Source organism: Brachyhypopomus gauderio, chromosome 4, assembly GCF_052324685.1.
Source record: "Brachyhypopomus gauderio isolate BG-103 chromosome 4, BGAUD_0.2, whole genome shotgun sequence".
Taxonomy (NCBI): domain Eukaryota; kingdom Metazoa; phylum Chordata; class Actinopteri; order Gymnotiformes; family Hypopomidae; genus Brachyhypopomus; species Brachyhypopomus gauderio.
In genome coordinates this window covers 24,641,076-24,667,606 of record NC_135214.1, presented here as the reverse complement: position 1 = coordinate 24,667,606, position 26,531 = coordinate 24,641,076, and the positions used below count along the sequence as shown (strand labels likewise).

The 26,531-nt window shown below is 46.9% G+C and overlaps 1 protein-coding gene across 1 annotated transcript; it reads right to left on the bottom strand.

Annotated features, from left to right (window-relative positions):
• Window positions 1-670: 670 nt before the first annotated feature.
• Window positions 671-26,277, bottom strand: LOC143512651 (alpha-2-macroglobulin-like protein 1). Its single transcript, XM_077003223.1, has 35 exons — window positions 26,141-26,277; window positions 25,156-25,339; window positions 24,599-24,755; window positions 24,461-24,513; window positions 24,330-24,350; window positions 23,770-23,938; window positions 23,476-23,560; window positions 23,059-23,185; window positions 22,734-22,848; window positions 22,417-22,526; window positions 21,634-21,804; window positions 21,256-21,489; window positions 20,999-21,062; window positions 20,651-20,796; window positions 20,231-20,380; window positions 19,803-19,991; window positions 19,566-19,644; window positions 19,324-19,450; window positions 18,997-19,222; window positions 18,702-18,828; window positions 18,478-18,599; window positions 17,556-17,607; window positions 17,361-17,444; window positions 16,375-16,551; window positions 15,651-15,732; window positions 15,076-15,232; window positions 14,749-14,823; window positions 13,751-13,913; window positions 13,151-13,344; window positions 12,651-12,866; window positions 12,371-12,489; window positions 2,240-2,315; window positions 2,064-2,126; window positions 1,058-1,163; window positions 671-836 (listed from the first exon to the last, which is right to left on the bottom strand). The coding sequence occupies exons 1-35, from the start codon at window positions 26,212-26,214 to the stop codon at window positions 796-798; spliced, it is 4,335 nt and encodes a 1,444-aa protein (XP_076859338.1). The 5' UTR covers window positions 26,215-26,277; the 3' UTR covers window positions 671-795.
• Window positions 26,278-26,531: the final 254 nt, after the last annotated feature.

Sequence of the window (26,531 nt, the reverse complement as noted above, 5' to 3'; positions counted from 1 at the left end):
CACATAAACCCAGTTACAAATAAAATTTAACCCTAACCTTTAAGTTCCTGTAAGAACCTGATCTGTCCCTACCAGCCTCACCTGCCACTCATCACCACGCCCCTTTTTTGTCATACTTATACACCTTCCCACTTCCTAGTCACGAAGTATTGTCGACTCATGCCGTGTATTGAGCGTTTCCATTACCTGTTTGATCTCCTGTGTTCTGACCCTTGCTCACTCCGCAGACCTCGCCTCCTGCCTGGCCCTTCTGCTCTCCCGTTATGACCCTGGACCGTCCCGACCACCCCAAGAAAACGCTATCACTACTAATCTTAGTGCTAGTGACTCATGTGCCGTTTTCTGTACACGTGAGTCCTTTAAATAAAAGCGGTATACTTCCACAGTTGGATCCCACTCTGTGGTCAATACGTTACAGTTCCACAGCTCAGTCTGAGGTTAGGTAGATAGAAACATTTTAGATGGCTACAATAGTGTTTAAAACCTCTTAAAGGGCCACAATAGGGATTAAAACCTCTTAGATGGCCACAATAGTGATTAAAATATTTTTCAATGACCACAGTAGTGATAGGAGATTTACATTTGTGTGTGATTGGTGCAGTTTCCTCCTGAACCACAGTAAGACGCTGAAACACTAAAGTAACTGTATCATTCAATAATCAATCAGCAGTGACATTTAGTGCAGTAGCGTTTATTCATCTTGGAGGTCAATGAATAAGTTTGCATGGTAACCCAGTGTGTTGCTCTGATAGGTGGGACACTGTTGCAATCCTCACTGGAGGGGTTGGTACACATTTAGTGACATGGGGAGTTGTATTCAGTAACAACGTGGTCACCTACAGGAGAGAAGAAAAATACAATGTTTTCATCCATGCATGTTTAATCTTCAACTGCACTTCACCAGTGACCAGTGAAGAATGATTTATTTCCCAAACTTTTCATCAGCAGTCAGTGATATTTCTTTTTGTAACTAAAGCGAGTGGTGATTTTGTGAACTGCTCCATCTCCTCCATCATCATTGATGATGCCTTCTGAAGATGAAGGGACTGGTTCTTACTGGGCTGGTAGTAGTCGTAGACCTTCACTACAGCTGGTTTCAGGTTCTGAACTGGTACGTCCTGCTGGATGATCAGTGTGTAGGTCTGGGGCTCTCCCTTCTTCAGCTGGGGAAATGAAGAAGTTCATCATTACACCACGACACAGACTGATAGTGTTTATATAAGTACTACTACTGATAGGGTGTTTATATAAGTGTGTGAACAGTAGTCCTGACCACAGGACACTTTAGAGTTGTGTGCAGTGTCAGTGGGAGACAGGAGGGTGCTGCCTCTCTCTGGACATTAATCTCACCAGTGTGACTGAATTAAAACACCAGATGTTTATTTAAGGGACAGAGTTACTTGAAGCAGCCCTGTGAGAGTCTGAGGGACCAGTGAAACGGCGCCAGTGAGACAGCACCAGTGAGACAGCAAAAGTGAGACAGCAAAAGTGAGACAGTGCCAGTGAGATGGCATCAGTGAGACAGCACCAATGAGACAGTATCAGTGAGACAGCACCAGTGAGACAGTATCAGTGAGATGGCACCAGTGAGACAGTATCAGTGAGACAGCGCCAGTGAGACAGCGCCAGTGAGACAGCGCCAGTGAGACGGCGCCAGTGAGACGGCGCCAGTGAGACGGCGCCAGTGAGACGGCGCCAGTGAGACGGCACCAGTGAGTCGGCACCAGTGAGTCGGCACCAGTGAGTCGGCACCAGTAGGAGGTGTTGGCACTGTGACATCACTGGACTAAACACACCACACTAGAGCAGCCTTGAGGTCATTAGGCTGAAACTCTGAATGTTTTCATTCCTGAGAGACCCATGTGGCCTGTTGGGGACATGGGGGCAGGAAACCTTGTGTGTGTGTGTGTATATATATGTGTGTGTGTGTGTGTGTGTGTGTGTGTGTGTGTGTGTGTGACGGGCACAGGAGACCTTGGGTGTTTTTTCTTTTGTGTGATATGCATCACAAAACTAAGTTGTGAGAATGCCAAGGTAGAGTGAGAGCTGTGCTGAGTGCTCACCCCGTCCAGGTAGATGACCACGACTCCATCGTGTTGATCCACACGTTTCACAGTTCCACTCACCTGTAGGGACAATCCACACTCAGGCATGCTGGGTACTTCAAGGAAGGTTAAATGCCAAAGTTGTTCTGAAAATACCATTAAACAATACACAGGGCTGCTTCAGGCCTACACACCTTGACCAGTGAGAACCCAGACAGTAACTTGAATTCAATGGCCACCATGTTGGTCCGTTCTCTGGCACCGTTGTACCTGGAAACAGCAGGTCAGGTTAAAAACCAAGGTCTTCAGTCTTCAGTTTAACATTCTACTAAATCTGTTTAATTCTTAAACTTAAACTAAATCAACTAAATGTTTATGTAACTAAATATATAAGGTAACTCAGAAATAATGCATATATAATGTTAAGAACACATATATGCTTCCATTTAATGTATTTTACAGGTTTCTGTGCTCTGGTTCACTTCCATGATCACAGCCCACTGAGGGAAGACAGAGGAACAGAACTCAAGGGCCTGTTTGTTTCTGTCTTATCTAATCGACATAGTTAATGATGTCACACTGCACAACTAGAAATAATAATCTTAATTTGTATGGCCAGATTTGTCATATTACTATGAATTTATGAATTTATATGTATTTATAGTATAAGGTTTATATGAATATGTATACGTGTGCATGAATCTATATAAATCCTGAAAGGTTTCTTTGATACTTCCCATCAAGTATGTGTGTCACATTCTGTGGAATAAATTGAGAAAGCTCCTGGAATCCTCTCCACATTACCACCACATTACCACCCACATTACCACCCACATTACCACCCACATTACCACCACATTACCACCGCATTACCACCACATTACCACCCACACTACCACCACATTATCACCACATTACCACCCACACTACCACCCACATTATCACCACATTATCACCACATTATCACCACATTATCACCACATTACCACCACATTACCACCACATTACCACCCACATTACCACCACATTACCACCCACATTACCACCCACATTACCACCCACATTATCACCACATTACCACCACATTACCACCATATTACCACCCACATTATCACCACATTACCACCCACATTACCACCGCATTACCACCCACATTATCACCATAATTACCACCCACACTACCACCCACATTATCACCACATTACCACCACATTATCACCACATTACCACCACATTATCACCATATTACCACCCACATTACCACCCACATTACCACCCACATTACCACCCACATTACCACCACATTACCACCACATTACCACCCACATTACCACCCACATTACCACCCACATTACCACCCACATTATCACCACATTATCACCACATTACCACCCACATTATCACCCACATTATCACCCACATTACCACCCACATTACCACCCACATTACCACCCACATTACCACCCACATTACCACCCACATTACCACCCACATTACCACCCACATTACCACCCACATTACCACCCACATTACCACCCACATTACCACCCACATTACCACCCACATTATCAGCACATTACCACCCACATTACCCCCACATTACCCCCACATTACCACCCACATTACCACCACATTACCACCCACATTACCACCCACATTATCACCACATTACCACCACATTATCACCACATTACCACCACATTACCACCACATTACCACCCACATTACCACCACATTATCACTCACATTACCATCACATAACCACCCATATTATCACTGCATAACCTCCCATTATCACCATATTACCACCCACAACAAAATGTTCATGTTACTACACTATTTTCCCAATATTTTCTCTCAAAAATGTCTCTAGTGTAGTTTCCTTCAAAACTGAGTTTAAACCTTTGTAGCACTAAAGTCAAACATTAAAAATATTTTACTGATATCTATGACATAAGCATGACATGGAGCAGTTATGACTTTCCCTTCTTGGCCTGCGGGTCTTTGGGGCCAACACCAAACAAGCGGCCTGGGGCGCTGGTGGAGGGCTGCTGCCACCAACACATGCACTAAACTCCCCCTCCTGCAGCTCGGCCACCGCTCCCCGTAATTCTGCACTGCAGTGGCGGACAGGCCAACTTCGAGGCATGTGCCCTCCACGGTCTGGCCATCCTCACTGTCACAACCAGGGCATTTACACTCCCCTCAGTCCTTCTCAAACTCACTATAATTGTCACACTGCTGCTGGAATATCGACAAGTCAAAAACAATCAATAACTCAATTGGTTATTGGAAATGCATGATAAAATCGACAAATGTAATACAGAACTGAATGTAGTATGTGTCTGAACTTTTGGCCGTATTGCAACTATTTAAAAATCAAATGTAGAATTCAGTGGTGCCAGAGTAGGCCATGTTTTGTATTTTGTACCCAGTCAGTGTTTCAGTACTGAAGGGTTTGAGTGGAGTTGTTTGATTGAAATGTGTCTGTTTTCTGCTATGCTAGTATCTGGTCTGCGAGTGTGTTCCTCCGAGGTTTACTTGGGGAGTAACACTGCAGTTGGAGCCTACAATACCAGTATCATCACTCCGACACGGAATGAAAACTGTAACGCGGCACCCCCGAACACGGCGGTGTCGCGCTGGTTTTGAGGTGTGTAGGACTCAAGTGCAAACCCACAACTAATAAATGCCAAAACGGGCAAACGGAAACCTCCCCGGATGCGGGAAAACCAAAACCAAAAAACCTCAAAAGAAAATGCCAAAAACGGAATAACTGAAACCTCCGCGATAGCGGGAAAACTAAAACAAAAAACCCCAAAGGGAAAAACAGCTCAACGCTACGGAGGAATCTTGACGTGCAACAAAACCAGGTAAGTAAATCACAAAAGAAAAACACACGCGGATAATAATCAACGCGTCGATACAGCAAAAGAAACGGAGGAGAACCAAAAACACACGGAGAACAGCTCAATGTGTCTAAAAGTAAATAAGAGACAAGGGAGGGGATGTGAAGTTTAGGTACAAGACCTAGAACTTCTACCTGGGATACCTGTTGGTCTGTCAACCAGAACACTGGCAGACAAACCAACATAGAAATAAAGGAAAAAGGAAACAGCAGAGAAGAAGACAGAAAAAGAGAGAAAGACTGAGAACACTCAGGGAGAAAAACTAGAGAGCAGGCGAATGAAACGCAGAGAGAATAAACAGCGAGAGACAAATGGCTTGGGCTGTGAGTGTAACGACAACAAACAACTTCAGCAATGGGCTGCTGAAGTTGCTCGCACTAAATAGGCTACAAACACCTGTAGCCTATTGCATCTGATTGCCCCCAGGCCTAGCTCGCGGGCTCGCGGGTGACCGGAGGAACGCGCCTGGGTCCAACCCTGACAAAACCCCCCCCTCTAGGCCCAAGACCCCGCGGGCCCAGGGCAACAGCCCTGTCGTGATAGAATGCGGCGATAAGGGAAGGATCCAGGATGCGTGCCCTGGGAACCCAAGACCGCTCCTCAGGCCCGTAGCCTTCCCAATCCACCAGGAACTGGTCCCGCCCCCTGACCCGACGGACATCCAAAAGACGCCGCACCGTGTAGACCGGACCTCCTCCAACCATACGCGGAGCAGGAGGAGCCGGAGCGGAAGGAGAACCACACAAGAACGGCCGGAGATGGGACACGTGAAAAACCGGGTGGACACGCATGTAAGGGGGAAGCACCAAACGATAGGTGACCGGATTGATACGACGGTCGATCTTGAACGGGCCCAGGAAGCGAGGGGCCAGTTTCCTAGTGCCACCCCGAACAAGTAAGTTCCCTGCCGCGAACCATACTCTCTGGCCATGACGGAAAGACAGTGCCGGGAGGCGATGTCTGTTGGCGCTGCGACAATAGGCGGAGGAGGCCTTCAGCAGGGCTGAACGAGCCCGTGACCAGGCCTTGCGGCAATGCCGAAACTGAGCAGAAGCGGAAGGCACCGCCACGGCCTCCTCGTGTTCCGCAAACAGAGGAGGAGCGTAACCGAACAGACACTCAAAGGGCGACATACCCAGAGCCGAGTGCCACAACGTGTTGTGGGCATACTCAGCCCATAACAGGTTGTTGGCCCAGGAGGCGGGGTTAGAGGACGCCAGGCACCTGAACGTCTGCTCCAGGTCCTGGTTGACACGCTCGGTTTGTCCATTGGACTGAGGGTGAAAACCCGAAGACAGACTAGCGGAAGCGCCGAGGAGGGTCAAAAAGGCCTTCCAGAAGCTGCTGGCAAACTGGGGGCCTCTATCGGACACCACGTCCTGTGGAAACCCGTAGTTGCGTTTCCCGAGCGGAGGGCAGCTTAGGCAGACCAATGAACTTGCTGAACTTGGAGAACCGGTCAACGACCACGAGTATGGTGGTCAGCCCCTTAGAGGACGGGAGCCCAGTGACGAAATCCAGGGAGATATGAGACCAGGGCCTGGAGGGTATGGGCAAAGGGTGCAACAGCCCCCTGGGCTTATTACGTGGAGCCTTGCTCCTGTTGCACACCTTGCAGGAGGCCACGAAATCCCGAATCTCTTGGTCCATCGCGGGCCACCAAAACCATCTCCTAATGAGCTCGGCGGTCCGCCTGGCACCAGGGTGTGCCGCATAACGCTCAGTGTGCCCCCATAAGAGGACCTTACGCCGGGCGGCCGAGGGAACGAAGAGACAGCCAGGAGGGACTCCACTTGGCCCGGGTTCGTTGGCGAGCTCGTCCTGCACTGTCTTTTCGATTCCCCATCGAACGGGTGCTACAACCACCCCGGAAGGAAGCACGGTTTCAGGGGGACTGTCAACGGGATGGGGCTTCCACTGACGGGACAGAGCGTCAGGCTTAGTGTTTTTTGAGCCCGGACGGTAAGACAACGTAAAATCAAAACGGCTAAAGAACAGGGCCCATCTGGCCTGTCTGGCGTTAAGACGCTTGGCTTGCTGGAGATACGTTAGGTTCTTGTGATCAGACCAGACCAGGAAAGGGTGACAGGCTCCCTCCAGCCAGTGCCGCCACTCTTCCAAGGCCATTTTAACGGCCAGTAGTTCTTTGTCCCCTACGTCGTACCGCATTTCTGTAGGGGTGAACCGGTGCGAGAAGTAAGCGTAGGGATGTATCCCCCCCAGCTTTGGAATAATCTTCCTAAATGCGTCCGGGACTCCGACACAGTCACAATCTTTAAATCTAGGTTGAAAACCCACTTATTTAGTTTAGCGTTTGATAATTAATATCCCCCTTAGATAAAAGTACAGATCCAGGGGTTCATAGACAAAGGGTTTTATGGTAGACTGGGGCGCTGGTGCTGTCGTCCTGTCACTGCTCGTGGTCACTCAAGTTTGTTGACAGTGCAGTGGACGGATGCCATTGTCTCAGAATACCCCCAAGCCTATGTTACCTTCTGGTTCTGCCTTTTTAGCTAGGCTGTAATAATTTAACTAAATGCCGGAGTTGCTGCCACACTCCGGAAATGTTTATAATTTTACCTGTCCTGTATATGTCCTCATACAGAGCTAATTTTCCCTGTTTCATTTCTCCACATGGCTGCCCGCCTGTTTGAGGAATAATGAGATGAGGAGACCAGCGATCCATCCTGAGCCAGCCACCTCCTGCCTAACCGGATGCATACATCATGATGGACATTATTACATATTTTTCATTTTCTTTCACTTCTTTCTGTCTAAATTGTTGTTGTTGTCATGGTGACCGGTGTCGGCCAGAGGAGGATGGGTTCCCCCCCTGAGTCTTGGTTCCTCTCAAGGTTTCTTCCTCATGCAAAAAACTAGGGAGTTTTTCCTTGCCACTGTCGCCTTTGGCTTGCTCACTGGGGGCTAGGACTCGGCACTTGTAAAGCTGCTTTGTGACAACAACTGTTGTAAAAAGCGCTATATAAATAAAATTTGATTGATTGATTGATTGGATGTAACCTAGGTGGTTCCCCGACCCTCTGGGAGAGAACAGCCCCAACGCCCAGGTCAGAGGCGTCGGTTTCGACTACGAAGGGGAGCTCGGGGTCAGGAACCCGCAGCACCGGAGCACTAGTAAAAAGGCCCTTAAGGGTCTCGAATGCCTTCTGGGCTTCAGGGGTCCACGCGAATCTCCCCAATTTTTTGCTCATGAGGGCAGAGAGAGGAGCGGCAAGGGAGCTGAAACCCCTAATGAACCGTCTGTAGAAATGTGCAAATCCCAGGAAATGCTGGACCAATCGTACAGACGTGGGCACTGGCCAGTGAGTCACCGCTTTGATCTTGGCGGGATCCATAGCCAGGTGGCCCTTAGTAACAATGAACCCTAAGAAGGCCACCTCAGAGACGTGAAACAGGGACTTCTTTAGTTTTACGTAGAGGTGGTTCTCCAGTAACAATTGGAGGACGCGATGCACGTGTTGCCGGTGTTCCTGAACGGTACGACTGTATATTAAAATGTCTTCGAGGTAAACGTAAGCGTATTCGTCCAGAGCCTCCCTTAGCACACCGTTAACAAACCGCTGGAAAGCCGCGGGTGCGTTCATAAGCCCAAACGGCATAACCAAGTACTCATAGTGCCCTGAGGGCATGATGAAGGCAGTTTTACACTCGTCACCTTCTCTGACACGCAACAGATTGTAATTGCTTTGTAAATCTAACTTAGTAAAGACCGTCGCCCGTTGGAGAGCCTCGAAGGCAGAGGACATGAGAGGCAAGGGGTGGCGATCTTTTACCGTGATTTTGTTTAGTCCCCTGTAATCAATGCAAGGATGGAGACCCCCATCCTTTTTCCCCACAAAGAAAAACCCAGCACCAGCAGGAGAGGTAGAGGGATGGATAGTACCAGCAGTGAGCGCCTCTTGAACGTAGGTCTCCATAGCTCTACGTTCAGGCAGCGCCAAGGAAAACAACCGCCCCCTAGGGGGAGTCATCCCAGGTAAGAGGTCTATAGCGATGTCGCAAGCCCTATGCGGAGGTAAAAAGCCAGCCTTGCGTTTACTAAAAACCTCCCTTAGGTCATGATACAAAGCAGGAACCTTCTCTAAGCCTGCTATCTCTTCTTGACTGATCTCGGGCTTGCCGCAGCGGGGTGCCAAACATGACCGTTCATATACCCCACTCCAACGACTGATAGAAAGGTTGAGCCAATCGATATCAGGGTTGTGGCGCTGAAGCCAGGGAAACCCTAAGATCAGCTGTAACTTGGGCGCCGCGATGACATATGGGGTGATGGTTTCGTGGTGGTTCCCTATAGTCACCGTCAGAGGAATGGTTTGGTGGGTTATATCCCCCGAGGTGAGCAACCTGCCATCCACAGCGGACACCGAGAGCGGTTTTTCCAGGGGAACCAGAGGTATAGCTAGAGTGGCTACGAGGGCGGAATCAATAAAATTGCCCATAGCCCCTGAGTCAATGAGAGCCAAAACCCGGTGTTCTTCTGAGCCCCTCCATGAAACAACAACATGGGGCATAAGACCGCAAGCGAGGAAATAAGTGCCACGACCCGTCTGTGCAACCCCGTTCACCGACGAGTCTGACCTTTTCCCTGTAACTCGGGGCATTCCGCGATTTTATGTTCGGCCCGAACGCAATATATACACTTGCCCTCCCGTATGCAATTCTGCATTTCTTTTCGGGAAAGACGAGTGTGCCCCAATTGCATGGGCTGCTCTAATGTTTCGCCGTCCCCGGGTGTGTTAGTACGCACTGGGGATACCGGCTTAGCACTGGGTTTAGCAAACAAACGACGGTGTTGTTTGCGATCCCTTAACCGGTTGTCTATCTTAACAGTGAGTTCCACGGCGTCGTCCAGACCGCTGGGTGGGTCTCTGAGGGATAATTCATCCTTTATCTCTTCACTCAGACCCTCAATGTAGATAGCCCCCAATGCATCGGAACCCCAATCGCTCTCTGCGGCCAGTGTGCGAAATTCCAATGAGTATTCCGCAACCGTCAGTCTACCCTGTCGCAAACGTAACAGTTTGGATGCAACGACACCCCCAGAGGCCGGATGGAAAAACGCCTGTCGCATAGCCCGAGAAAAACGCTCAAAAGAGGAACAGAGCTCCGGTTGTTTCTCCCACACCGGTGTAGCCCACCGCAACGCATTACCTGAAAGCAAAGCCATCACGTAGGCTACCTTAACACGTTCGGTAGGGAAGCGTGATGGCTGTTGCTCGGAGATCAGGGAGCACTGTAATAAGAACCCCCTGCACTCGTTCGGGTCCCCACTGTAGTGTGCCGGAGCGGCCAGAGCGGGCTCAGCACTGGGACCGGTAGGCAACCCAGCTGCATCGGAGGAAACCGGAGGGCTGGGAGACACGCTAGGCAGATCGGGTTTTTGAACCGCGATCGCGATAGCCTGAAGCTGGCCATGTGTCTCCTGAAGTGCCTGATCATGCCTACCGATGGCCTGCCCTTGTATGGCGAGGATGTTCCGAAGCTCATCGGCAGCTGGGTTAGCTGAGTCCATAAAGTCTGAAGTTGTTCTGTAACGTGGCACCCCCGAACACGACGGTGTCGCGCTGGTTTTGAGGTGTGTAGGACTCAAGTGCAAACCCACAACTAATAAAAGCCAAAACGGGCAAACGGAAACCTCCGCGGATGCGGGAAAACCAAAACCAAAAAACCTCAAAAGAAAGTGCCAAAAACGGAATAACTGAAACCTCCGCGATAGCGGGAAAACTAAAACAAAAAACCCCAAAGGGAAAAACATCTCAACGCTACGGAGGAATGTCGACGTGCAACAAAACCAGGTAAGTAAACCACAAAAGAAAAACACACGCGGATAAACAGCGAGAGACAAATGGCTTGGACTGTGAGTGTAACGACAACAAACAACTTCAGCAATGGGCTGCTGAAGTTGCTCGCATTAAATAGGCTGCAAACACCTGTAGCCTATTGCGTCTGATTGCCCCCCAGGCCTAGCATTGACAATATCAACACACAGAACTTTCATTCTAGTTACCTAGAATACCTAGTGATTTGTTTGTAACTTGTGTATTCGTCTGTACAATTTGTTTTTGTGTCATTTGTGTGTTAACGGGCCGCCCAATGGAGGATGGGTTCCCTTTCGAGCAGTGGCGGACTTAGCAATTTGGGGGTTCAAGGCGAATTTAGCTAGGGGGCCCATTAACATTAATATGCGAGAAATAAGTTCAGGTTCACACTACACGATTTTAGGCTGGTTTTTCAGTCGCCGACAGAAACTGTGGTCGGAGGCAAATCGGCGATCACTCTGCGCTCGCTCAGTCGTGTAGTGTGAACTGCTGAAAGACGCTCGCCGAGCCGTCGCCGAGTGGTCGCCAACTCATCGCAGGCACCCGGCAGATATCTAGCATGTTTAATATCTAGCCCAGTCGGCGACTGAGTCAACAGCAGCATCTAGCTACAGCCAATGGGAACGCGGAGAGAGAACCGCGGCACCGCTGAAGATATCTCTGAAGGATGTAAAAAACTTTCAAGAATGCTTTCAAAACAGTAACCCAGCAAACACACAAAATCCTCACCTTTCTTACAACTTTACTACAACACTGTGTTTAAGTTATTGTGACAGCACTGGATAAATAGTGCGATTGATTATATCTATGTTCACTGCAACGGAGAGATGAAATAATTCTGGCAACTTGGGACTGGAGTGTTTAAACGGTAAAAAAAATAATAACGAAAATGTGGAGTACATGTACATTGTTTTTTTCTTCTATGTGGTTTTGCTGGTTCTCGCGAGAGTTTCGTTTTCGTGTTCTCATGTTTTTGGACGGCAGCCAGATGAGTCGGCGATTCCCCAGTCGTTTAATTCGTGAGCCCGCGTCGCCGATCAGTCATGTAGTGTGAAAGCCACAACAACTGAAAGACTCGCGATTACAGCACAACCAGTCATGTAGTGCGAACGGCACAAAAACCTGACGACTGAAAAGTCGTGTAGTGTGAACCTGGCTTAATCAGGGGGCCCCTACAGTGGGTTGCAGTGGGAGGGGCCCAAGGCAGTTGCCTAGCCACGCCTCTATGCAAAGACTGCCTCTGCTTTTGAGTCTTGGTCCTCCCAAGGTTTCTTCCTATTCCCCACCATCTAGGGAGTTTTTCCTTGCCACTGTTGCCTTTGGCTTGCTCATTAGGGATTTGGACCCATAGTATTGTTAACCTTGTAAATCCTGTAAAGCACTTTGTGACAACATGTGTTGTGATATATTTATCACAACACAAATATATTTGATTTATGAAATATTATTGATAGGCTCTATCAACTGTATCAGATATGTTTTGGTGAATCTATACACCTTTTAACTTCAGATAAGATTTGGTGTATCTATGTACCCACTAAAATTCAGGCAACACCAGAGCCGTAGTGCAGCTCACCTGACCGTCACGGAGACCTTGACCATTGGGACTGGGACACTGCAGTTCCCAGTAGTGCTGGTAGAGATGCTGAGAGAAGACACATCTTTGGGAGGGGGGATGTTGTAGTGCTGGGTGAACTGGACACATGTCAAACAGAGACACAGTAACAGTAGTAGAGTGACCTGTACCTCTGTTATATTTGTGTAAACCTCGTCAGACCATCAGACATTTGAATGTTGTTGAACAAGCTTAAAAATGAGCAGAGAGACATCAGAGCAGAATGTGGTGTCTGACTGACCTGCACAAACACACAGCCGTGTCCTGCTGCTGTGAGCCTGTACTCCCCGGTCACCTGCTGCAGCTGGGCCTGCTGGTACAGCAGCCTGTTACTCTGGTTCACCGTGAACTGGATCATCGAGCCTGAGGGTGACGTCACAGTGACCGCAATGACGCCTGTCGGGCTGTAGGTGACAGTGCTGTATTTAGCCAGAGCCTGAAGAGCCACTACAGTGTCCTGGGTAGAGAGACAGAGTAAAACAATACTCAGATTGTATATTTATTCATTTATTTATTATTTAAACTCTTTATATGACAGTATTGTCTGGACCACCAGTTAATTGAGTTACTAGCGTATTCAGACTTTCTCAAATGACACATCCAGTCATGATACCCGTGTAGAGGTGAACCCCACAGGTGAGGTGTGGTGTGCGTTACCTGTGTAGAGGTGAACCCCACAGGTGAGGTGTGGTGTGTTATCTGTGTAGAGGCGAACCCCACAGGTGAGGTGTGGTGTGTTACCTGTGTAGAGGCGAACCCCCCGTAGGCGTTCTGCTGCTGGCCCAGCCAGTGGACGATACTGGCACTGTAGCCCAGGTCAAACGGTGCAAGTGGGGGTCCAGACAGCACAGCCAGGAGCACGTAGGAGGTCGTCTCCACGTCCAGAGGGTGAGTCACTGCCCCACCACTCCCACTGCTCCAGTGCCGCCCGTCCACTGAGGGAGACATTGGAAAAAAGTACAGAGCCCAATCAGCCGAGATTCTCCAACATGACACCAGCGTTCTCCAACATGATACCAACATTCTCCACATGACACCAACCATTTCCAACATGACACCAACATTTTCCAACATGACACCAACATTCTCAACATTTTCCACATGACACCAACCTTCTCCAACATAACACCAGCATTCTTCAACATGACACCAACATTCTTCAACAGGACACCAACATTCTCCAACATGACACCAGTGTTCTCCAAGATGACACCAGCTTTCTCCAATACCACACCAGTGTTCTGGTGTGTTGCATAACTGTGATCTGCTGTGTGGATTTTAATGGGTAAGCGTGTTGGTTAAGTGTGATCTGCCCTGTGGTGGGTTGGGGTGTGACCTCACCTGTCACCACTGCATGCTGGTTGAGTCGGGAGAGCAGGGTGCTCCTCATCGCGTGATCTCCAGCCAGTGTGAAGGTGTAGGAGAGCAGGGCGATGGTGTAGATGGAGTTCACCGAGGCGTAGGTGTTCCTCAGATAATTTAGACCATTGGCTACAATGGGATCCTGCCATATAGTAGATGGAGACAAGTGTGCAGAGGGAGAGCATAGAGGGGACATGATGGAGAGAACAGAGTGGACATGAGGGAGAGAACAGAGTGGACATGAGGGAAAGAACAGAGTGGACATGATGGAGAGAACAGAGTGGACATGAAGGAGAGAACAGCGTGGACATGATGCAGAGAACAGAGTGGGCATGAAGGAGAGAACAGAGTGGACATGAAGGAGAGAACAGAGTGGACATGAGGGAGAGAACAGAGTGGACATGAGGGAGAGAACAGAGTGGACATGAGGGAGAGAACAGAGTGGACATGAGGGAGAGAACAGAGTGGACATGAGAGAAAGAACAGAGTGGACATGAAGGAGAGAACAGAGTGGACATGAAGGAGAGAACAGAGTGGACATGAGAGAAAGAACAGAGTGGACATGAAGGAGAGAACAAAGTGGACATGAAGGAGAGAACAGAGTGGACATGAAGGAGAGAACAGAGTGGACATGAAGGAGAGAACAGAGTGGACATGAGGGAGAGAACAGAGTGGACATGAGGGAGAGAACAAAATAAAGTTTTCCTCCACAATTTTGTCCTCCGCATTTACCCATCTGTGCAGTCAGAACACACACTAGTTATCACTAGGGGGCTGTGTTGTACACCTGCCCAGAGCGGTGGCCCAGCATCCAGGGAGAAGTTGGGGTTAGGTGCCTGGCTCAAGGGCACCTCAGTCATGGCCTCAGGTCAAGGAATCAAACTCCCGACTCTCTGGTCACAAGACTGGTTGCCTAACCACCAGACCATGACTGCCCTGGACATGATTGAGAGAACTGAGTAGAGATGATGACTCACTGAGCTATGATTGCCTGCCTCCATCAGAGCAGCCGTGACATATGCTGTGAGGGTCACATTATCATTCACTCCACCCTGAGAGAGAGAGACAGACAGAGAGAGAGAGAGAGAGACAGAGAGACAGAGTAACAGAGACAGAGAGAAACAAAGAAATTCAGAGACTGATTTATTCAGGGCAGGTTGTTAGGGATGAACTTCACAGTTGCCGTCCACTACCAGTTTCTAACCTGCCTATTCAACACAGAAGCACTTCAACACACCTAATATCTAATACATTGCAGTCCCACCCCACACCAGCAGGTGGCAGCAGCTCTGCAGTGCCCTGACCTGCATGTCCAAATGGAAGAGGTGGCCCACTGAGGCGAAACAACCGTTCGGAAGTTGTTCATTGCCCAGCCATGACCTGGCCTGATTGATGACAGTCTGATCTATGAAGATGTATCGCTTCGCATGTTGGAAAGACTTCATCACGAATGCAGTGAGCCTGAGCACACACACCACATACACACACACACACACACACACACACACACACACACATACACACACACACATACCAGGGCGCATCAGAACCAAAGAAAGCTTTATCTGTATAGCAACAAATAAAACACAATTACATAAACTCAGTAATAATCTGACGTTTCGTGTTCAGGAGGAGCTAGTGTTGAGAGTGTAGTCCTGAATAAAGGTGTGAAATTGAGAGTTTGTCAATGAAACCTCAAACTTCCTTACTCCTTTTTCAAATTTTTGGAATTTCCTCCTTGTTTTACATTTATTTACATAATAAGGGAACATCCACATTTACAAGCCTAAGATTCTCTGTATTTTTTGTGGGTTTCACAGGAGCAGATCATGTCTGGAATTAGGTCTTCCCTCCTCCCTCTGCTCTTTCTGACACTGACCAGGTGTTGCCTGATCTGTCACTCATCCCAAATGCACTGTAGGATCCATCAGTGTGCTTGTAGGTCAGCTCTCTCTGGTAGCCTGAAGAAGACACAAAACAAGCAGACAAGAAGAGAATGTGATTTCAGTCTGGACCCACAGATTCCACAGAATGACGTTCTGTTGTTGTACATTGAAAATAAAACACTACACAAATGAAATCCACTTGAATGGAACTGTGAACTCACAAATCCTGCTGGCAGGAAACATCAGCCAGCATGAGAGGAGCTGGTGTGTTAGCAGATGTATTAGCTGGTGTGTGCTAGCTCGGTGTGTGTTAGCTGGTGTGTGCTAGCTCGGTGTGTGTTAGCTGGTGTGTGCTATCTCGGTGTGTGCTATCTCGGTGTGTGCTAGCTGGTGTGTGCTAGCTGGTGTGTGCTAGCTCGGTGTGTGCTAGCTCGGTGTGTGCTAGCTCGGTGTGTGCTAGCTGGTGTGTGCTAGCTCGGTGTGTGTTAGCTGGTGTGTGCTAGCTCGGTGTGTGCTAGCTCGGTGAGTGTTAGCTGGTGTGTGCTAGCTCGGTGTGTGCTAGCTCGGTGTGTGCTAGCTCGGTGTGTGTTAGCTGGTGTGTGTTAGCTGGTGTGTGTTAGCTGGTGTGTGCTAGCTCGGTGTGTGCTAGCTCGGTGTGTGTAAACGCTCTCTGTGTGTAAAGGCTCTGTGTGTGTTAGCTGGTGTGTGTACTCTCACCACTCAGCAGGAAGGAGGTGGCTTTGGTCTTGATGGTGGGCGTCATCTGACCGCTGCTGTCCAGGTACTCCAGGATGAAGATGTCAGGAGCGAAGAGCAGCATGTTCTGTTCACCACAGCCGTACGGCATGGCCAGCAGGTTGTCCAGGTTCTGCAGCGCACGGCCCATCAGATCTCCTGCAGAAAGGAGGCACAGAGTGTGTGTGTGCATGTGTGTGTTATGTGTGTGTTGTGTGTGTCTGTTCATACTTTTGCACCTCTGCTGGCAGAGCGAAACAAAAGAGGTTGTGGGTTCAGTACTCAGGTAGCATGGTTATAGCATGGGCATAGCATAGTTATAGCATGGTTATATCATGGCTATAGCACGGTTATGGCGCGGTTATAGCACGGGTATAGCATGGGTATAGCATGGTAATAACATGGGTATTGCATGGGTATAGCATGGTTACAGCATGGTTATAGAATGGTATAGCATGGTAATAGCATGGTAATAGCATGGTAATAGCATGGTATAGCATGGTTACAGCATGGTAATAGCATGGTTATAGCATGGGTAGCACTCCCAACAGACTAATCACTACCTCACACTCCTGCACTCTGACGTGAGAGTCTGATAAATGTTGTCAAGAGTGCATGAGATGGAGGGAGAAGCTGTGCATCTCACGTGAATTAGAATCCATAGTTTCCACCCGATCATTCTGTACACATTCTGATCCCAGGTTTACTCACACTAAACCCAGTGATCAGAACCATGCTGTACCTGCTGCAGGTGTGCTGGGAGTTGGCTGGCACAGACTGACATGTGACCTGTCTCAAGGTCTGGACTGGGAAACGCAACATTAGGGTCTTGGTGTGTTAAGGTCTGGTCTTGTATTAGTTGCTATAGAGATAAGCTCCAATGTGACCATACAGGACCATAGAGCTGTAGTTTGAGTGTGTGTGTACACACATAATGCTACACTTGTGTGCGTGTAGCATTAACTCACCCAGCACAGAGACAGAGGCAGTGGCGGATCCATCCACAATCACTTCAGGCAGCTTCAGAGTGACAGTCCTCTCAACAGCACCACCTGGAGGAGGGAAAGTGAAACATCTTTGGAAAAAGATGTCTTACATATGCACAGTGGCCCACAATATTTCTGTCTAAAATACAAAAGCATGACATTGTCAGTAACTCAGACCTCTTGAGCAGAGGAGTTCGTTGTAACTGTTGGTCTGTTTGGTTCCCTCTGCCTGATGGGGGAATGAGAACAAAAAGCATTAGAGGATAAAAACCAACCAACCAACCAACCAAGCACCAATCACCAAGCACCAATCACCAACCAACCAACCAACCAAGCACCAATCACCAACCAACCAACCAACCAACCAAGCACCAAGCACCAATCACCAACCAACCAACCACCATCCAAACACCAACGAACCGAATACCAACAACCAACCAACCAATCAACCACCCAACCACCAACCAACCAACCATATACCAACCACCAATCACCAACCGACCAAATACCAACCCTCAACCACCAATCACCAACCAACCAAATACCAACCAACCACCAGCCACCAACCAACCAACCAAATACCAACCACCAATCACCAACCGACCAAATACCAACCAACCACCAGCCACCAACCAACCAACCAAATACCAACCACCAACCAACCAACCAATCAACCACCCAACCACCAATCAACCAAATACCAACCCCCAACCACCAATCACCAATCAACCAAATACCAACCCCCAACCACCAATCACCAATCAACCAAATACCAACCCCCAACCAATCAACCACCAACCAACCACCCAAACAACCACTAACCAACAAACAACCACCAACTAACCAACCAACCAAACAAACACCAATTTTTACCTATTCAGTTAGTTGGAATTGCATTCAGTGGTATAAAGTTGCTCGTGGACTATGTAGATGTGCAGGAAACAGGCCTGTCTGATTGTAGTCTGATTATGAAGCCTGTCTGATTATGAGCGGTTGTACTGCATGGGAAGCAGCAGGGTTTGCTCCACCGTGTCCATGTGGACTCAGTGGGGCTCATCAGGGTGGTGTAGTGAGGTGGAGGAAGACTGATGGAGCTCACCACCACCAGCAGGGTCTGCTCCACCGTGTCCACGCTCCCCTTCTCTGGCACGATGGGCACCTGGTTCTCACACAGCTCAGACGTCTGCACGGCCTCTGCATGTACTCTGATGGGCACCTCACCTACAGAACACACACACACACACACACACTATGTATGATGTATGATGTAAAGATATGATGGTGTAAAGATAGTGTATGATGATGGTGTAAAGATAGGATTACCCAGTGCGGGGGGTTTGATGACCCATGTGAAGGTCCAGCTGTCACCAGAACAGAGGCAGTGTGTGTACACACATCCCACACAGCTCTGTGCTGAGAACTGCTCTGAGTGTGCCAGCGTTGCCTTCACCTTTAACATCACACACACACACACACACACACACCTCTCAGAGAAGGTCATATGGTTCAGGTTAATAAAGAACACATTCCTACATCAGATGTGGAGCTCTCCTGGTGCTTAATGGCCGATCAGGATCCACTTCCTGTAGTGGTGTCCCAGGGGTGTTTATCCACTCACCATGATGCAGGAGGGGAGGTAGTTGAAGACAGTGGCCTTGAGTGTGAACACCTCCCCACGGACGATGGAGTAGGGCAGGGTGAGACTCACGAAGAAGGGCTGGAAGGTGGTGAAGTTGACTTTAGGGGCCACGCCAAACCCCACTGGAGATGTACAGAAGGCCCCGCCCTCCCACGTGGTGATGGTGTCTGGGACGGTCTTGCTAACCCTTGTAACTCCAGTTTCACTAATGATTAGAAAAACAGTGAAGAACTCCTCAGTGGCTCATAGAGGGAGAAGGAGTTGTGACAGGTTTGGGAGATGTGTGATACCTCAGTGTGCACATACCCAACTGCCACAAGTTCCCAGAGCCATGTTTCCGGGAAGTACTTGCGGACTCTACTGACAGGCTGACTTTGAGCTGATTCAAACTGAGCTGGGGGAACATTCGCTTTAGCGACAGCCATATTTAAAGCTGCAAAGAATGGAAAATATAGTTCTATAAAATATATGCCAATGCATTTAAATCCATGCAAATACATGCACGTATATACTACATTAGTAAACAAGTGAAAAAGTAAATCACTCACGACGCATAAATGGCAAAGGACCTTGGCATTTGTAAGGTTTTCTTATATCAGCGTTGGAAAGGATTTTGACTCCTACATCCTGAAGAAAGGACAGACACGGAGCATCACAGAAACACACGCACACACGCACACACGCACACACACACACACACACACACACACACACACACACACACTCACTCACTCACTCACTCACTCACTCACATATACTGGCTAATGCGGCAGACAGCTGCTTACTTTAAAGACATTGTATATGTCAACTTTTCCATTGCGAATTGGGAAGACAGGCTTTCGACCTGGGACAAACATTCTTGATCTAACCACGGCTTCCATCATAGGTGGCTGGAAAGGGCAAATGTTTGGCGGCTCATCTTCTGTGCCATACGGATAACCTGACAACGCCTGGACAGGAAGCATGTTGTAGACCTGCAATCAGACGAGATGCAGCAGTCAACAGGACTGACACTGCCACTCCACACTCTATAGAACCGAACACAAGTGTTAAATTAAAAATAGAACTAAAAATAAATGTTAGATTAAGAGTAGAACTGAAAATAAATGTTAGATTAAGAGTAGAACTGAACATAAACGGTGCAGCTGTTCAGATACTTATGGTTCTCTTATGAAGACGAATTTATGTCATTTGCTCAGACTCAGGTGCGTACTGATTTTGCGTTGAGCTCCTTCTCCGGTCTGAGGAGCAGCAGACTCTCGTCGATGGCCCTCACAGAACACAGCGAGCCTGGGTGAGCTTTCAGCGTCAGGAAAACGTTTAGCCCAGGAACCTCCTCCGACGAGGAGAACTCCAGATACACCTGAGATTAGAGAAAAAAAAGATATTTCATATGGTCTCATATTAAAACATCTTCCACTCTCTCTACAAATGATTTCCCACATTAAAATCCTTCATTTATATATTATTTGCAAATTAAACTTCCAATTCCATGTGCTTCTATTTACTTCCTAGTGCAAGTGATTGGAACTCCTGATTCAGATAATTTGGATGGGTGAACGCATACTTTTGACAATATAGTGTATTTAAAGTTTTGTTTTTTTGACATATTTCTTTGTTGTGACCTTCTGACCTTGTTCTTCAGAGTCAGCTCAATGGGGAAGTTCATGCTGTCAGCCACCATGTCCCCGTTAGGGAGCAGGGTGAACACCAGCACCTGGGCAACTGGAGCCAGGGTGTTAGGATGTGACAGGACGATCGAGAACTTCCCTCTGTTCTCTGTTACAGGGAGATGGAGGAATTACAAAGTTCCATTCAAATACTTCTGCCAGCTGCACCAGTTCTAATATTAGAGAGGTAGGTGAATGTATTGATGTTGCCTCAGAATTTTAGAAGAATTCTAAGAATAGTATTCAAATTGAATGCAGCTCAACAGAACATTGAAGTGGTCTATTGTGTGTGTAGTGTAACGCTTATAGACCTCTGTGTGGATCCAAAGCCACTGAGAGACGTCCCGTTTGAGCTGTACGACCTTGAGACATTACCTACACACACACACACACACACACACACACACACACACACACACACACACACACACACGTTATCATATTTAATTTTGTGGAGGTCAGGAAGAGAAACTCATAGACAAGTCACTTGTGACCACTGGGATTAAAAGCCTTTTTGAGCAGTGATAGTGTAGACCTCGTCGTTACAGTGTCCTGAAAGAACTCATACCATGTAGAAGAAGTCTAAAGACTTCTGGTGTGGTTCCAGTGCTCGGCCGTGGATGATGTAACGAACATGGACGATTGCCTCTCTCTCACAGAACGCCACCAGTGGGCGCTGCAGTTCCAGAAAGTGTCGGCTTTTGGAGTAGAAGGGTTGAAGCCAGAGGGAAACTGGGGAGTACGTCGGTCTTCGCACCGTTACCACAAAACCGACCGGATCCTCTCCCTTGTGATATCGGGCCTGTTTAGAACAGAACAAAAACCAAACACTCTGAATTCAAATAAAACCTTCAATTATGTAGAGAAAATTCACATATATTTGACTATTAATATTTTAATAACATTTTATAGCGTGTAATAAGTACGATTTCTGTTTTGGACTGACCTCTATAGAGGCTGGATATGAACCCCATGGTTGCGTGTCAAAGGAGAAGTGGGCAACACCGTTGTTGTTGGTAACCAGCGTTTGTGTTTTGTTCTTGTTTTCAGCATATCTTACAACCAGATACACAGGCTCATTCTTTACAGGGGCGGAGTCTGGGCCGGTGACCTTAATCTAATGAACAAGGATAATAATGTCAAAGGGCAACGTCACAGCAACAAACAACAGAGAGAGACAAAAAACAAGCGTTCATACAAAAAGCACTTTATTCACACTCAATGGGGCACACTAGTACTTAACACAACAAGTAATGGATAACCAAAGATGAGCTACGGTCATCGACACACGTATATATATACCTTAGAATAATCAAGACCTGTGACATTGACAAGATGAGACCGGTGAGACAAATGAGCACACATATTGAACCACACCCAAAAGGAAATACATATATGGACACAACCAGACACAGACTACACATACACATGTCTAAGGGGAGAGGCCAGAGGCTGTAACATGACAGTGTTTTGTTAGGGATTAAATGTGTAGTAGTTGTCCATAATTACTTGCACCTAGTAATTAAGCAGTATGTTTATATAGTAATTAAGAATTGATTACTTGTATCTAGTAATTAACCAGTGATTACCTGTATCTTGTAATTAACCAGTGTTTACCTGTATCTAGTAATTAACTAGTGATGACCTGTATCTTGTAATTCACCAGTAATTACCTGTGTCTTATAATTAACCAGTGATTACCTGTAGCTAGTAATTGACCGGTGATTACCTGTCCTTTGTAGGCCATTCCTGGTTTAAACACATCAATGGCGTCCACAAAGGTGAGTGTGAAAATTTCACTAGTAACAGACATGCTGCCTGATCCTGACAGGACCACACCTATGTTGGAAACACACACACACACACACACACACACACACACACACACACACACACACACACACACACACACACACACACACAACTTCACAAATTTGTGCTGCATCACATTTGCACCCTTTTGTAAATAGGGATCATCAATTATGATCAACTAATGTTGCTGCTGTGGTTGCTGTTGACAAAAGTGAAGAGACTGGAATCTCTCACCTGTCCCCAATTCCTCCAGTTCAGCATGAATACTAATAGTGTCTTCATATTGTGGACTATTCAGTGCAAAGTCACTCAGGTCAATGTTGTGGGACCCACAGCCCGTCCTGTCAGTCTGTTGGATCAGGAGAACAGCACCAGGACTTTGGGTGAGTGGAATGGACCAAATCAGCTTAATAGTTATTAGAAACCCATGTTGTAACTTTACAGTAATACACTACAGGTGCTATAATGAATATTTACAATACTACACTACACGTGCTGTAATGAATATTAGTACAGTAATACACTACAGGTTCAGGTGCAGGTGAAGGCGTGGACTAACCTTCATGGTGTAAGTCTTGCAGATGTCTGCGTTTTGTGCAGGTCCTGGGGCAAACCTCCAGAATCTGTAACTCTTACGACAGACCACAGCAGTGACAGACCCCATCACTGGTTTCCCATAAGTATACCTACGGACAGAGTGGAGGAGATGGAGCAACTGGGGAGGTGGTGGAGTAATGAATATATAACATTATGATGGGTGTTTCAGTCCCCATCCATCCATCCATCCATCCATCCAGGTTAGGGTGCACCGATCCACCCGTCAACCTCCCATTTCCATCCTTCCTTCATTCGTGAACAAGTGCCTGAGATTCTTGAACTCCTCCAAGAACTCACTCCCAACCCACAGAGGACAGTCTCTTATTATTATTAGTTACGTTATTATTGTGTGGTATGTAAATGTTTAATTGGCTCTTACTTTGCGCACACTTTCAGTGTGACCTTCGTGTCCAGAATAGTTATGACTGGAGGAACATGAACTGTCACTTCAAACTTTGGCAGGACTACAAGAGAATTGAAAACACAATTATAGCAATAAGTGAAAACTAAACTGATAATTAAAGGTGAAAACAAAGGTTACAATCATATTACTGTGATTCACAGTGATTAAAGTAACAAAATGATTTACAAGAAATGGAAAAATGGAACTACGCATCAAAAAATGACAGCTAAACCCATCTGACATATTAACTGAAAACAGTGCTGGTCCGACCGTATTCCTTGATTTCAAAGTCTTGTCTGGTTGGTTCGTTCCTCTCATTCCAGGCGGTGATGATGTAGAATCCCTGTGGAGCCTCAGGGCTCATGGGATACGTCAGATCCAGGAAGCCGTCAGATGTGGACTTGTTCAGCCACTGACCGATGAGGTTGGAGTTAGGGTCCTACACACAACAACAGCAGCTCAAATGTTAAAGTTATATTAAATATATCAAAACAAGGTCATAAAAACTCAGTTAAGAAGAAATGTCCTAAAAAATGTTAAAAATAAGGTCATAAAGTCACATGAAAAAATTAACAATTGACTAAACCTGCATAATGAGGGTCAATACATGAACAATAAAGTAAATGTAAATAAGTAAATGAACAGGTAATTAACAGGTAAATGAACAGGTAAATGAACAGGCAATGAACAGTTAAATGAACAGGTGATGAACAGGTAATGAATAGTTAAAATGAACAGAGAAGCAAAGACTGTCCCAGACACAGAAAGTGCATGTCTGATGTCTGATGCATGTCTAATGTCTGATGCATGTCTGATGACTGATAGCGTACCTGCACTGCTATTGTTGGGAACTGTAACAGAAAGCAAAGAGAAACCCTGTAATCACACCAGCTTTACACTGCTGAACACACACTTTATTTCATACAGTCCTGTGTGTCCTTCAGAAAATGATTAAACTGACCATCTGATTGTGTGTGAAGAAGTTGGAATCCAATGAGACAATGCGGAATTTGACTGTGGAAAAGAAAACATCACATGTAAAATACCATTAACCCATAAAACGGTATGTACAAGTTCATGTGTGGGTGGAGGACATTACTGGTTTGTCCTGGTTTGTAGATGGGTTTGTCTGTTTCAATCAGGGTGAGCTGAGCAGGACGTTTTATGAGGATCTTCGTCGTCTTGTTCAGGAATGTGAATCTCCCTTTGATCACCAAGGAAATGGAAGCCGCTGTATCCACGGTTACTGGAGGAACCTGTTGGAAAATCACAAAGTCGTAATAAATTACCATGATGCTAGTCAGCACAGACAAACTCACATAACTGTGATGACACTGCATGATCTCCTCCTGACTCACTAGTACACAGTGCTGGATCTCCTCCTGACTCACTAGTACACACTGCATGATCTCCTCCTGACTCACTAGTACACAGTGCTGGATCTCCTCCTGACTCACTAGTACACAGTGCTGGATCGCCTCCTGACTCACTAGTACACAGTGCTGGATCGCCTCCTGACTCACTATTGAACAATTGGGGCTATGACCATATCAAACTACAAAGAACTAAAAATATTGCAAACAATAATCATTCTGGCAATTGTGATATAAAAATATCCCATATTTGATTTAAAAAGTGAAGCGTGAAGAGACTGACCTTGAAATTGATATATTTCTGGTAATTGGAGTTCCGGACACGCTCTCTCAGAAGAACCCTGCTTTTTTGAGCTCTTTCCAGTTTCACCACCAATGACAGGGAGGGTCTGCAGGTGTAGATCTGGACAAATATTGTCTCAATACTGCCCCCACATGGCTGGGAGTTGGCAGTCAGCAGGTAAGTGCTGTTGAGTAACAGAATGGCATGAAGAGAATGTCACACTGTATTTTATATATACATCTTCTTTTTCTTCTTCTTTCAGCAATTCCCGTTTAGGGGTCGCCACAGCGGATCATACTCCTCCATCTGGCCCAGTCCTGAGTGTCCTACACTGACACACCAGCCACTCTCATATCCTCTACCACTGCATCCATAAACCTCCTCATAGGTCTACATCTCCTCCTCTTACCTGGAATTTCCATCCTCAAGACCCTCTTACCAATATACGTCTCCTCTGTACATGTCCAAACCATCTCAATCTCACTTCTCTAACTTTATCTTCAAAACATGCTACATGTGCTGATCTTCTAATAAACTCATTTCTGATCCTATCCTTCCTCGTCACTCCAAATGAGAATCTCAACATCTTCATCTCAGACACCTCCATCTCCCTCACCTGTCTCTTTGTCAGTGCCACTGTCTCCAGTCCATACAACATAGCAGGTCTCACTACTGTATATATATATATACAGTATATATATATATATATATATATATATACAGTATATATATATATATATATATATATATATATATATATATATATATACAGTATATATATATATATATATATATATATACACTCTTAAAAAGTAAATAATAAGATGAATTTTCAAGCTATTAGTCTAACAATTTTAATAAAGTGAATTATACAAAGGAGTTTTAGTAATAGAGGAGTTTTAATAATATATAATAAAGAGGAGTGTTAATCAAATAAAAGTTTTAACAATATAGAGGAGTTTTAATAATTCAGAGGAGTTCTTACGTGGCACGGGACTCAGTAGTCATGGTGATGATGAGGAGGAGGAGTGTGGTAGCGAGAACTCTGGAGAGCTGCATCCTGTCCGGGACTCGACCACCAGGAGATGATCACAACACCTGGGAGCTGCTGCTGTATATGAGCACTTCTGCCCCCTCACTGCCCCTCCCTCTCTCCCTCACTGCCCCTCCCTCCCTCCCTCACTGCCCCTCCCTCTCTCCCTCACTGCCCCTCCCTCCCTCCCTCACTGCCCCTCCCTCTCTCCCTCACTGCCCCTCCCTCTCTCCCTCACTGCCCCTCCCTCCCTCCCTCACTGCCCCTCCCTCTCTCCCTCACTGCCCTTCCCTTCCTCACTCAACCTCCAACCACACCCTGCCCCACTCCACACCAACCCCCA

Bases quoted from the DNA above. Each gene is read 5' to 3' on its own strand.
- LOC143512651 (XM_077003223.1), bottom strand. From the start codon at position 26,214: ATGCAGCTCTCCAGAGTTCTCGCTACCACACTCCTCCTCCTCATCATC. The intron at 24,514-24,598 runs GTAATGTCCTCC...TCTTTTCCACAG, and splicing joins CTACAAACCAGGACAAACCA to TCAAATTCCGCATTGTCTCA. The intron at 15,233-15,650 runs GTCAGTGTCAGA...GTGTGTGCTCAG, and splicing joins GACAGATCAGGCAACACCTG to GCTCACTGCATTCGTGATGA.